Source organism: Poecilia reticulata, linkage group LG13, assembly GCF_000633615.1.
Source record: "Poecilia reticulata strain Guanapo linkage group LG13, Guppy_female_1.0+MT, whole genome shotgun sequence".
NCBI classification, from domain to species: domain Eukaryota; kingdom Metazoa; phylum Chordata; class Actinopteri; order Cyprinodontiformes; family Poeciliidae; genus Poecilia; species Poecilia reticulata.
Window position 1 is genome coordinate 13,233,585 of NC_024343.1, and position 13,368 is coordinate 13,246,952.

At 37.9% G+C, this 13,368-nt stretch overlaps 1 protein-coding gene across 6 annotated transcripts in view; it reads left to right on the plus strand.

Annotated features, from left to right (window-relative positions):
* Nucleotides 1-13,368, plus strand: part of gria4a (glutamate receptor, ionotropic, AMPA 4a) — a 117,200-nt gene that overhangs the window by 75,647 nt on the left and 28,185 nt on the right. For all 6 annotated transcript variants that reach the window (XM_008425511.2, XM_017308278.1, XM_008425512.2 and 3 more), the window contains exons 11-13: nucleotides 1,442-1,648; nucleotides 4,027-4,242; nucleotides 5,604-5,764. In XM_008425511.2, the coding sequence (XP_008423733.1) occupies nucleotides 1,442-1,648; nucleotides 4,027-4,242; nucleotides 5,604-5,764 (584 nt within the window). The remainder of the gene's footprint in view (nucleotides 1-1,441; nucleotides 1,649-4,026; nucleotides 4,243-5,603; nucleotides 5,765-13,368) is intronic.

Below are 13,368 nucleotides of genomic sequence, written 5' to 3' on the forward strand. Positions count from 1 at the left end.
TCTAATTCAAGAAATTATTTTACCACTTCGGTCATTTATGCACTGTGTATTGATTTCTGAACCCAGTATGGTGAGGTGACCCCTAAGCAAAAAATAAAACCAAACAGAACAATAATATGAAGGCAATAGTATCTTATGCTGTCCTTATGTAGTAACACATTATAAATTTCACAATACTTATCTCAATACTGACGCAATATACCAAACAAGAACACATCTATTTGGTATATTCACATCAGTGACATCAAAGGACTTAATGTTTCACATAATGCATTATTTTTTCACATTTAGACCCATGCAAAACAGGTTTCTAGATAAATAAAGCATACATGGCAAATCAAGAAAAAACATAACATAAGCTTTAAAATGTGTTGAGTGGCACTACATAGAGTCCAGCAGAGGGTGATGGGACTCTCCTTGGTTTTGTAAACAATTATTTACAAACTGACATGCAGAAGAGAAACATAAGTTGTTGTTTTTTTTGTGTGTTTTTTTTCTGGCTTGAAGATTCTCCTGTAGACCAAGTGAAGATCTTTGTTGGGTTGTTTTACTGCTTGTTTAACCCCTTTTCAAGCATGTTAGTGGGTAATTCTTCCTTGATTAAACTGCACTTGTGTGGAATGTGAACAATTTCCTGAATGAACTATTCAATCCGCAGCATGTTATCTTTTTCTGTGTGTTTTATTACCCTCATAAACTGTTTCATGGTTTCGGAGTGTTGGGTATTGCAAAGGCCTGTTTGTTTAATTAGATGAGATTAGTCTCCTGATTAAAATGGGCTTGATAAGATCTTAATAGGCTTGCTTTCATGTGGATTACAGTGTGAACAGCCTCAAGCTTAGTGCCGTAACTCACTGCTTCTCAAAGATGCACTTGTCATTTACCAGACGGAGTCTTTACTCTTTATAAAACACTTATTAGCAGTGATGTTTGTCTGCGTTTCTCTATTCATTTCATCTTTAACCACATGCATAAAAAAAATCCTCCAACCTATTACTGCACATGTGGGCAGACATCTCCCTGTAGTTTTTTTTCTCTTTTTTTGTTCATTTCTGTCTTCTCAGCTTCAGATCTATGTTGAGTCAATGGAGAGTCTCATTGGAATTATACAAAATGGCATAAAGGCAAAAACAATGCATTGGAAGACAAGAACTAACGCCTTTTCCTATGTCATTTTCTTTTAAAATACCACTTATGATGTTTATCTCAATGAGAAAAGTCTGTCCCTTTCAGGATTTAATTGCAGCTGCTGTTACCAACAAAGTGTTTGCAAACATGCGCCATTTTCCCCTTCACCTCTTTCCTCATTTTTCTTTTGCGTCTTCATCTTTCTTAATTGTTTTTCCTCATGTGCACACTTTGCAACCAATTTTCTGGTCCTCTCTGCTGATGCGCTCCTCCAAACAGATGTCTTTCTCCCCTTATGCTGATCTTTTTTTAGGAGGGTCCGTATGTGATGCAGAAGAAGAACTGGGAGCTTTATGAAGGCAACGACCAGTATGAAGGATATTGTGTAGACCTGGCTTCAGAGATTGCCAAGCACATCGGAATCAAGTACAAGATCTCTATTGTTCCTGATGGAAAATATGGAGCCAGAGACCCAGAGACTAAAATATGGAATGGCATGGTGGGAGAGCTTGTGTATGGGGTAAGGATGGAAACAGGACAAGTATAAACTGGATTCGTTCTTAGTCAACTAAAATGTATTGCGGTGCTGTTTGAATAAATTTCAGTTTCACAAATTTCATAGAAGTCCATCTCAGCAAATTGGAATATCAGCAATATATATATATATATATATATATATATATATATATATATATATATATATGCAGACCATGTTGAAATGCAATATGGTCATTTAGACTTCAGTCACTTTGAAAACAATTTGATAAATAGTATATCACATATCATATCACATATCATAACCTTCCAGAAATACTGGCTTAAGTAATTTTTTTAATTTTTTTTTTTGCCAAAAGTGAGCTTTTTAGAAATTACTTGGGTCATTATTTTAGGAATGTGACATTATGAAAATGGCTCAAATTAGATTTTTTAGGGGGGGTTGAAAAGATCAGAATGGAACAATTCAGACAATTGTAAAAAATCGGTTTCAGGTTGCATTTGCTTGCTCTTTAAACATTGCCTAATTGACAAAAAGGAGATTTTATGATGATCTATACAATAATGGGAAGACTGCTGACTTGTCAGTTGTCCAGCAGACTGCCACTGTCACCCTCCACAAGGAGGGAAGGCCACAAAAGGTCAATGCTAATGAAGCTTGCTGCCCACAGAGTGGGCCTAATAAACCCCACAGAGAATGTACTGTTCGTTAGGAGGAAGATGAGAGATGCCAATGCAGAAGAGCTGAAGGAAACTAGTATTAAAGCAACCTGGGCAAATTAACACCTCATCAGCACCACAAGCTTTGATTGCCTTTTTCTGAAGGACCCAGGCCAAGTTCTTAGCACATTTTCTATGCAGTAAATGCATTTAATTTTAAGAAGGATGGCATTTAGGCACTGTAAATCCTTTCTTATGAGTCCTATGTATAATTCTAATCTTCTGAGAATTAACTGAGACAGGTGTGCAGACCTTAGGAAGATGGCTCAGAAATCAACACCAGTATAGAATGTCTCAATCATGATGATCCTATAGATTGCAGAGTTCCATCACATACCAGCAGAAAAAAATGCAAATAACTCTGATGCAGCACATAAACTTGTCTCAAGGCTTCCGTCTCCTTAGTAACCATGTTTGGTTCCCACAGAGATGCTGTGTCATAGAGTGGCTATTTATATACAGGGGATTTGCCAAGCTCATTAATTACGCCTTTGATTTCACATAGCTGCCTGAAAGTCAACTTTACTGTCATGCAGCAGACAATGTCAGTTATTGTTTAGGGGAGCGAAGCACAGAAGGAGCTCCAGAACAGCGACTGAATCAATTACCCTCCACAACTTGTAGTGGAAGGTGACTCAAAACTGTTGCATTGATTTATCTGTTTTGAATCACCCAAAACACTCACTGTCCTTTAAAGAGACTCTCAAACATACTCTAGCTCAAATATACACACAATTTCTTGTGAAGTAATGTTTCCTTGTAGAGTTGAGTCTTTGGACTGACAGAAATGTGACCAAATCGTGTCCTAAGAGTATTGTTTAAAAACTTTACACTTTTACCCTGTAATCAATAAATGAATAAAGACGCTTGTCAGTTTTGTTGAATGTTTTGAAGAATTGCTTTGTCTCACATGGAGAATGGTTTGTCTTTTGCAGCAGTTTGTGGCTTATAATGCACATTAAACCAGTAGTCTGTCAGCCTGATTGTTAAAGACCATTTTAGACCAAATGACCCATGTTTATTCAGTGAAGTATGAAGTGAACTTCAACAATGTGCAATTACTGCAGTTTAAGACCAGGATTCAGGCACAGAAAAATGAACAATATAAAGTTTAAAGTCATTCTTTTTCATTGTTCATTTTCCGTTTTTTGTGTGAAAACAGTTTGGAAAATTGCAGCAATTCCAATCTCCTTACTGTAGTCATAAAAACAATATTTCTCCTCCTTAAAATGCAATATTCACTGGGGTTTTATATGATCAAAGCGGATATTTTACACCGATATTGGTTATTTGGGCCAGAATGGCTTTTCATATCATTAATTATTATCACCTTCTTCTCTTTTGACTTTAGATACTTAGAAGACCTTTGTTCTGCAAGAGCAAGCATTGTTGCATGCAGATGCCAGTTAGACCTTGAGACTCATTTATATTCTGGATGTGTCCCTCTCCGGCCAACATACTGTATAAATTACTCCTGTGTCATTCTGGGTTGCCCTCTTCTTCCTCTATGTCTCTTTAGCCTCCTCTATTCCCTCATCTGCAATACCACGTCCGCCCTTCCTTTACTCTGTGTTCGCTGCACATTCCCTTCCATTTATCTGTCTTATATGTAATCTCTGAGAAGTTAATTGTGCAATAATGTGACTGATATGAAGTCCCTGGCCTTTCCCTTCTTCTTTGCAGAAAGCAGAAATTGCTGTGGCCCCACTGACCATAACATTGGTGCGAGAAGAAGTGATTGATTTCTCTAAACCTTTCATGTCTCTTGGAATTTCCATCATGATCAAAAAGCCTCAGAAGTCTAAACCAGGTGTCTTCTCCTTCCTGGACCCGCTGGCCTATGAGATATGGATGTGCATAGTGTTTGCTTATATTGGAGTCAGCGTTGTCTTGTTTTTGGTAAGTAATTCATAGAAACTGAGCTAAATTGCCAGACTGTAACGCATGAGTTATTTAAGGCTCATAGATGAAAAAGAAAGTTGTACATGAAAAACGGTTTATAATTCAGTTTGATTTCTAGACAGAATAAAGCGTTTTACCGCGGCCGTCTTTACAGTTTTACAGCTTATTTTGCAGTTTTATCTGTTTAGCTCGCTTAAATAAAAAAAAAGCACAGGTTCACCAAGAGGACAATAAGTTGGTACGGTCAGAATTTGGAGTAAGCAACATAGGGCCATGGGTCCATAGTCCACCTTATCTTGCTTAAAAAGTTCAGGTTGGTGCAGGTGGAATATTGGGGTTTACTCGCAACGGTATTGTTGCTGTACCGATCTTCTGATGCCTTCTTCCTCTCAGTAAATGCACATTATCAAAACGTTGAAACCCTCTCGAGCTAAATGCTTTAATATGGCAATGCTTTTACTGAACCCAGTGACCTCAGAAGTTACGATCTTATGATATCTGGGTTGAAACAAGAGTTGTTGATGTGTAGCTGACAAATCTGTCTAGCAAGTCTGTCTGTATCAAGTCAACATGAATCCCGATCTCAGAGGAATGTATCTGACACCTTGTTGAACTTTTCCTTAAATACCTGAAGTAGTTCTGAAGGAAAAAGGTGTCCAACTCAGTCCCAGTACGCTGTCATACCGAGATGGATATGAGTGTTTTTCAGGTATCGTCTCATTCAACAAATGAGAATATGGATTCTGATGAGGCTCATATCTGAGATTAAAAGCTCTTTTTGAAAATAATAACCTTTCAGCAGGCATCAAACATACTTTCCATTAAGTCAACATCCCAGTAGATTTTTATATGATCTTATATTCTAATTTTAAAAGTTGTGTTCTCATTCATAAATAACAGAAATGAAGGCAGACACCAGTCTATGTGTAATTATTCTGTGTTTTACTTAATGAAACACAGAATCTGTCCTAGTGAGCTGACAAGTGCAACTGATTAGCTAAAACAGATTAACTTCTCAATAATAGTTTAATTTATTGAATAGGTTTGTATAATGATATTAGATTTGCACCCTAAATTGAAATCCAGGTATGAAATCTATCATGTGTATCTGTGAATGAACAAAATGCAAGATGCATAAACAAAAATGTGAAATATTAATACATATTTCATTCATAAATACATGATTAGCCAAGCATATGTATTATGTTGCCACCTGGGTGTCTGCTTGTTCAAGACATTGTTTTTAACTGTGTTATCACAGTTAAAAACACACGGAAATCAACACGTAATTCATCTAGTCGGAGTGAAAACGTTGATCCTAGAAATTTGCTGACACTCTTCTGCCTTCACTGTTCCAGGTAAGCCGCTTTAGTCCGTACGAGTGGCACGCAGAGGAACCAGAGGAGGGCGCCACAGAGCAGGGCCCCACTGACCAGCCTCCAAATGAGTTTGGCATCTTTAACTCTCTGTGGTTTTCTTTGGGAGCCTTCATGCAACAAGGCTGTGACATCTCACCAAGGTTGGTGTGCTTGAGATTGTTAATGTGCGTGTGTGAATCTGATTGACTAAACAAAAGTTACTATTTAAGACCTAGCACCAAATTTGTGCTTGATTGGGGGCCCCCTGATTTAATTGTCCAGTTTATGTTAATATTCCTTCTCAAAATAGAAAAGACACATTAATATTCAGTTTAATGTTGGTTAAAAACTGTCAGGCGTTAAGCAAGCCAGAATTTCAACAACATTGTTCACGCTATATTTGGACAGGATGTAGCCTATGGGCTAAAAAAAGAAACATTTTCAATGTATTTTTGGGGGAGTAAGTAAAGACTGGGACTAAATAGACCCATACAAGCACTGGATGTGTTTGACTGTTCAGTGTGATTCACCTTTCTCTCCACTTTCTTAGCTTCCACTGAGCTCATCTGACTCACCAACAAAATGTGTCCTACAGACAACCAAAGATTTTCTAGACACAAACAAACACATAAAAACATGCTCCCACATGCAAACAAACCCCCCCTAAAAGCGAGAACACCCTGCATACATTTCAGCAGCTGTGTTTGTACGGGTCCTGTGCGGATGAAGATTTCGCAGAATGCTAGGTGTGTATGAATTTTTAATACGCCAAGGAGGAAGCAGAGTCCAGCTGTATTTTTAGAATATTTATACGAAGATAGCATTTTATAATTGATAACCTGAGAATGCAGTTTAGTGAAATATTTATACCATGCTTCTTCAGGACCTTTAGGGAGCAGATCTAAGGAGAGAGGAGATAGCAGCAAGGAACACTTCACACCGTAACAAAACAAAATGCATTTCATAATCAGACCGTTTCTGTATCACTCCCTATCCTGTAAAATAAATTACAGCAAATTAATAATGTGTATGGCAAATTGACCACTATTTCTTTACACAAAGCTATTAGTTATATGAATATAAAATGTTATTAAAAGTACTTTATGATGACGAGATTAATTGCCTCATCGCCAACGTCATAACCGAGTGGCACATAGATTTCTGAATGAAGTTATGCAATTCAGATGGATCTCCTTAAAAGTAGTCGAAACATTTACTTTATTCGGGCCATTAATGTCACTACTGGGTCTGTGAAGGTCACAGACCCAGTAGTGAGACCTTCACTACTGGGTCTTCACTACCTTTTCTACTGGTGATACCTTCCTTTTAGTTAATGTTGGGTTTATTGCGACGTTATGATTCAAAAACGTCACCAACAATCACAATGTTTCGAAGTGTGAATAGCTCTGAAACTACTTGAGGAGACAAGTCAGTGCTGCCCTGTAGAAGACAAAGTATTAAAGCATGTTGTTCTGTGTTTTGGATTCTTTTGGTCCTTTCTCAAACCAGCCATCTTTCCAGTCAAAATTATTTTCATTCCCATCTTCAAAAGAGTGTCCCATCCCTCGATGCACATTAACGGACAAAACTTCACTCAGTGAGTTTGTCCTGCTAAAATGCCACTCTGCTGAATGTTTGTCTGGATGTTTTATTGTAAAGGTGAACCCTGGTTAAGTGGTGTGTTTGGATCGTCAGGTGACAACAATCCAAACGACTCGTGTTACCTTAAAGGTACTGTCTGTGACCTTAACAGTCTTATTAGAGTGTTTGTTCTGAAACTTTCAACTCATGTTTGGAACTGAAAAGGCCTTTTACTGAAAGGTAAAATGTCTTTTAAGAAACATTTGAGGATTCGGGTTTCAACTTCACCTCTAAATTCCTCAAACCCAAGTCTAACTAAGCGTCTGTGTGGTGTGTTGTGGAAACTAGTCTGATATTTAAAGCCCCCACTTTACAACTTCCAGGACTAAAAGGATATGCTGCTAACATTTTGGACCCAGATGCCACGTTACATCTTAAACGGTTTAGTGGAGTCCAAACCTTGATGCTTCAAAGCCGTTTATGGTAGCAAAAGTGGGACCAAGACAATATTTGACATAATTTCATTCCTGGATGCTTTATACTCATCTGAAGTCTTTAGCTCCTTATCAGCTTCTCGTTTTGTTAACTCTGTTACAAATACTTTTATCTCAGTTAATGTCTCTGTGTATGATTTGCTTGTATTACCGCTGTTTTAAACTTGATTCACTGTTTTTGTCTGTATTTTACATGTACATCATAGTTTTTATCAAAAAAAAAAAAAAAAACTCTGTTTGGACCCAATGCTGCCGGCCTATCCGCTGGGTCTCATAAAAGTACAACTAACGATAACTCCGTTTTCAGTGTCAACAATCATTAATATTTTTTTATTTTATTCTTTTCAGCAGTGTGTCCGAGAAATGCACAGAATGTTCAAAAATGTTATTAAAGATTCCCTTTTCTTTATTTTTTCCCAAGCTAAATTATACCAAGCATTGCTCAGTCATTCCCACTGGATCTTCATTAGCATTTCTTTATTGAGTAAAGAACAAAAATTTTCCAGCAGCTGCACAAACTTTGCTTTCTTCTTCCTCCTCTTTTGCTCTCTCATCCATCTCCTTCACAGTCCTGACACCTGTCGTCTCTCTCCTCTCCCCACTTCACTGAGACTGACAGGCCAATTCTAACCTCAGCACACTAAATGGAACACACTCACATCTGCTGCAGGCGCACACACACACACTCGCAAACACACATAAATTGCATACACGGACACATTTAACAAAACCACACAGAAGAAAACGCCCACTGCTCAGTTTCACAACTTTTCAGTAGGCACATGTGCACTTCCCTGTGACTTAAAGGCCCTGTTCATAAGCTACAGCTGTCACTGCGATAATGTGATACTTAACATGAAGCCAGCGTTCGTCATATAAATCACCGAGCTCTGTCAGTTCAAGTACAGCCCTACTCTTGCATAGCTTGGGATTACTGCGGTCTTAAATGCCAGATTACGTTCTGACAATGAGAAGTCTGTCACTTACTTGTTTGTCCTTCTCTGCGACTTTCCTTCTTTTTTTATCTATTTGGCTTTTTAAATGAGGCAGGATGTTTCAATGCAAATTAAAGTCTAAGATGTCTCCTTTAGAGTGACGGCTCGTATGATTTATCTTGTGGAGTCGGTGTGGATGTTTAATATATAACAAGCCCCAGGAGATAAACCGTATTGGTTCAACTGATATCAAAGCTGCGTTTAGCAACGTGGCTCTGCTCCCAGCGCATGCAGCGCTTTTTTTATTTGGATGGGAAACTGTCTTCCTACTAACATATTACAACTATTCAAATTGTTTATTGATCGGAAGACTTACGAGTCCCAAAATGCACTTGTGTTGTCAGGAATAGTGGTACTTTATAGAGCACTACATACACCACTGGCTTTTTTTTTTTTTTAGCAACGTCCCTCTTCTTGCTAACATTTGAAGACCGGATTTTTAGTATGCATCACTTCTTGTCATGTCAACAGATTCTCCCACTCGAGCCATCGATTTCTACCCTCCTCTAGAGTTACCTTGGACTCTGATTAATGATCTCCTTTTGAGGCTTAGGTGGGCAGTCATGTCTTGATAGGTTTACACTAATGTCATACTTTTTTCCCCATTTTGGAGGAGTATTGTGCTACGTGAAATGTTCAAAGTCTTGAAAAAAACATGAGACCGTTTTAAACTGCAAGACGTCTCCTTACTGCCAGTGTAGGTAGGCAGACATACTCTTATCATTTTCTCTGTCAAGTCCACCTTCATGGCTTGAAGCGAATTGCAAGCAAGATTTCTTCTTGTCATTGTTAAATAAAGATCATATTTAAGAGGCCAACTTCTAATCTTTATGTCTAATCTAATCTTTTTTGGAGAATGTTCTTTTTGAAGAAGAGGATCTGTTCAGTTCTTCCATCTGCAGATTGCGTCTCTGATTATTGCCGGGTTTGTAGGTGTATGGCCATGTTACAAAATTATATGAATTAATGTGTTTTTTTCCAAGTGTGGTCTATGAAAAGTTGGAAACAAAAAGGCACCAGCACTCAAGACAAGAGCTTAAAAGTCACCGTGACACAGTCGGTGACAGATCACTTGTTTTCCTTTGCAAGCTGCTGAAGCATTTTTGAGCAAACTGAAGTGGAATTAGCTCCTCTTTCATTGATTCTGTACTTTCTATGAGAAGCTAGCTGCGTTTTGATCTTACTAGAGTTCGCAGATACTTTCCCTCTTGTGCCTTTGATGGTCCACGCATACACACACACACACGCGCACACACGCACACACGTGCATTCAACAGCAGCACACGATTCTTCACTTTCCCCTGATAACAGTGGTGGAAAAAGACTCCAAGGAAAGAGATATAATCAAAGGGAAAATTGACTGGTTTTATGCAGATCGCATAGATTAGAGGTTTCTGAGAGCTTTCACTTTCAGCTTTGACTTTGTGGGGGTTTTTTTGTTTGTTTTGGTCTGAGTTGCTGCTGCTTCACTATGGCACACAGTATGTTTGTATGTTTATTACCCCTTTCTGAGCTCACCAAAGCAGATGAGGGCATGTGTTTCATGAAGAGGCATAAAACTACATGGTAAAAAAGAGAATATGTTGGTCTTTTAGGCTTACAAGCAGTTTTTTTTTGTTTTATTTTGTTTTTATGGGAGTGTACGGATGATTTTGACAGGGAAGTTAGCTTTTAGATCAGGGATTCTCAAGTTCATGCTCAAAATCTCAAGTGTGATCCCCACTGGGGAAAAAATTCCAGGAGAATACTGAGCAAATCTGTTTTTGACAAGCATTGCAACTTGAAAACTAAGAAAATTACCAGTTATGACATTGTTTTCTTAGACAGCAGTGGTCTTTGAAATGTGTTGTAATGAATATTCAAATTTTATGAGAAACTCTTAAGTGTCTTATAAAACGTATGCATGCTTGAATCAGGAAGTGAAACTGATATCTTGCACTCCTTTCCAATTAATTGGGCAAACAGTTTTCTGACACCTTGTAGCATTTCGCATCCTTTATTCAAATATTCTTACATTATTCAGAATGGTACCATAAATCTGTGGCATACATGCCTATTATTTTCATTTAAGGCAGTAAAGAACCTGGAATAGCAATCATCTCTTAATCTGAGGCGAGGTTCATTAGTGAAACCCAGTAAAAGCCAACCTAATCTTATCTTTCACTTTTAGGAGAGCACATAATAGGGATATGTTATATTTTACCGGCATACTTAAAGGGCATAGTTTTTTATTTATTTATTTAATTTTCATTCTCATTAAACTTTAAAAAAATATGCTTAAAGCCAAATCTACTCAAAGTATTTTTATGTGCTGCCAATGAATCAAACATTTTTATTTCAGAAAATATTAAAAAGCCTGGCTCATTTGATATATTGCTGCAGAAAGGAAGTAAAACTGGCATCCAGACTTTAGGCATAAATTCATGTGATGGATGCGCCTTGGAGGCGCAATGCTCTTGAGATTATAGCCTTTGAAAAAGAGCCATGTCATGCATATCATAATGTCATATCATTTTTCTATCTCCTCAGTTCATTTCCTCTAATCCCCCAGTCCCTTGTTCACCTTTGCGAGCAGGTAAAATCACAATGTCAAACCTTACATAGGCTTCAGTCACACAAACTTTATCACAAGTTAGATAGTAGGCTCTATTTAGCTCTAAAATTCAGGGCTGCTTTAAAGATATCATAAGCACACAATTGCTACATTTGTTCACAATGTCTAAATAGAACAGAAATATCAAATAAAATTGTCTTTTTACTTGAATAACTTAAACACATATCATGCTGGATAACAATCTTCAGATATCATAATACTATGTAGTAGTATTGCAGGCTTCAACGCAAAACTGTGATAATGGAGTTTTACCATCAAATGATCTCTTTACTAAAACCCTAAATCTTTTAGTAGGTAAATAAAAAATGTGCTGTCGAGCCTCGGAAGGAGTTGAATTGAGTGGGAAAGAAATTCAAACCAATTTCTCCCTCTAGATTTCTCTGAGAGATCCCTGGCAATGAAACGAATGAGAACGGTCCATTGACAAGCACATAGGGTGAATATTGAGAATGCAGTTTAATGAGATTGTCTCTGACCCGGCTGCAGGAGTCTGCAGGTTTCTACTCAACTTTCAAACTATTGAACGCTGCTAAGGAAATAGAAGTTTTATAGATTCCTTATCTCCCCTTAAATATAAGAACCGGTAAAGGATTTTACTCCTGTTCATTGTATCATGATGAGTTGCAATATTCACAACCACATCCACCTGTTTTCCTTAATCTCTTATTTCAGTTTTCCTTTGTTATCAAAGTATCATGGGATGAATATACTTTATTATTATTTCACCGTCTTAAGGATTTGTACTATTTTTTTGCTCAGTGCACAGCAAATTGTGTGATTAAATTGTTGTTTGTCGTTGGGTATTTGGCGGACACCACTACGCGGTCAGGGATTGTGCTCCACATCATCGCTTTATTTTACACTTTCCCTGGCAGCGGAGAGGCTGTTTCTTTGGTCACGTGAATGCTAAATTTGACATTTACAGAGAATTTACGAGGGAACAAAGATAACAATTCAGGCTTTTCAGAAAACCTCAAACAAATGAGCTCTACTTTTTTTTTTTTTTTTGGCATTCTTTGCACTTTCGGTCACCGATATGGTCATGAACACCATATTGGGTGGTGTTCATGACCTTTTTAAGCCTAAACTGATAAGATATTGTTTAATTCTGCTTGTTTCATATTAGTGCATGTGCTGGTACGCCATTGTTTGTTTGTATGTGTGTTAAGTTACTATCACAGGTCCATTGGTATTCAGTGTGGGTCCCTCCCTCTGTGCTGCAGTCATCTCTGCAGTCTTCAAGACACAGCATAAAACACACCCTCATGCACCTCTGCTCTCATTTTTTATATTTTTGATCTATGCTTCCGTTTTTGTTTTTGTCTTTGTCTTTTTTTTAAATTCAACTCAAATGTTTGCTCTTTCAAATTTGCATTTCTTCACCGATTTACCAGGCGTACATATTGCTGTGCCATGCCTGTATGCAGGAAAGTGACGTTTTATCTGTCCTGCAAACACAGCAAATTGTTCTTCATGCACTTTTCTGTTCTTGTACCTCTCCGTGATGATAGCTGTCGTCGGAAATGAGAACATTCACCCATATTGACCTCGCATTACCACGGTGACCTTGATAAGACCGCCAACCTGTCAACTCTTGTTCCATGTGCTTCAAAATGATGATAACGGTCACCCTGGTCAAACCCAAAGGCGGACAGGCAAAATGACAAATAAGCAGAGAAAAAAATATTGTTCCTAAAGTTTATGAAATTGAAGAAAGTCTACTGACTCTGAGAGACCCTTTTGTTGGGAGAATGAGAAGTGGAAAACTGATCGCAACCTAATATTAGTCTCAGGAGGGCTGGCCGTGTCTATGAACATCTGAAATTACAGCCTTCTGCCTTTGAGGGCTTCTGTGTGTATTCTGGGGTATGTCAGCTACTTGCTTAGGGGCAATTATGCACTTGTGAAGTATGTGTGTTTTATGTGTGTTAGTATTTTTAAGCATCATGTGACAGGATGGAGGAAAGGTGTGTGTTAAATACTTAATGGGAGCAGGAGCTCCTGCTAATGGCACAAGTAGCTAACTGGAGAATTGACTAAGTAATACATATTAGGTCTCAAAGTCACTGATTGAAAACCTG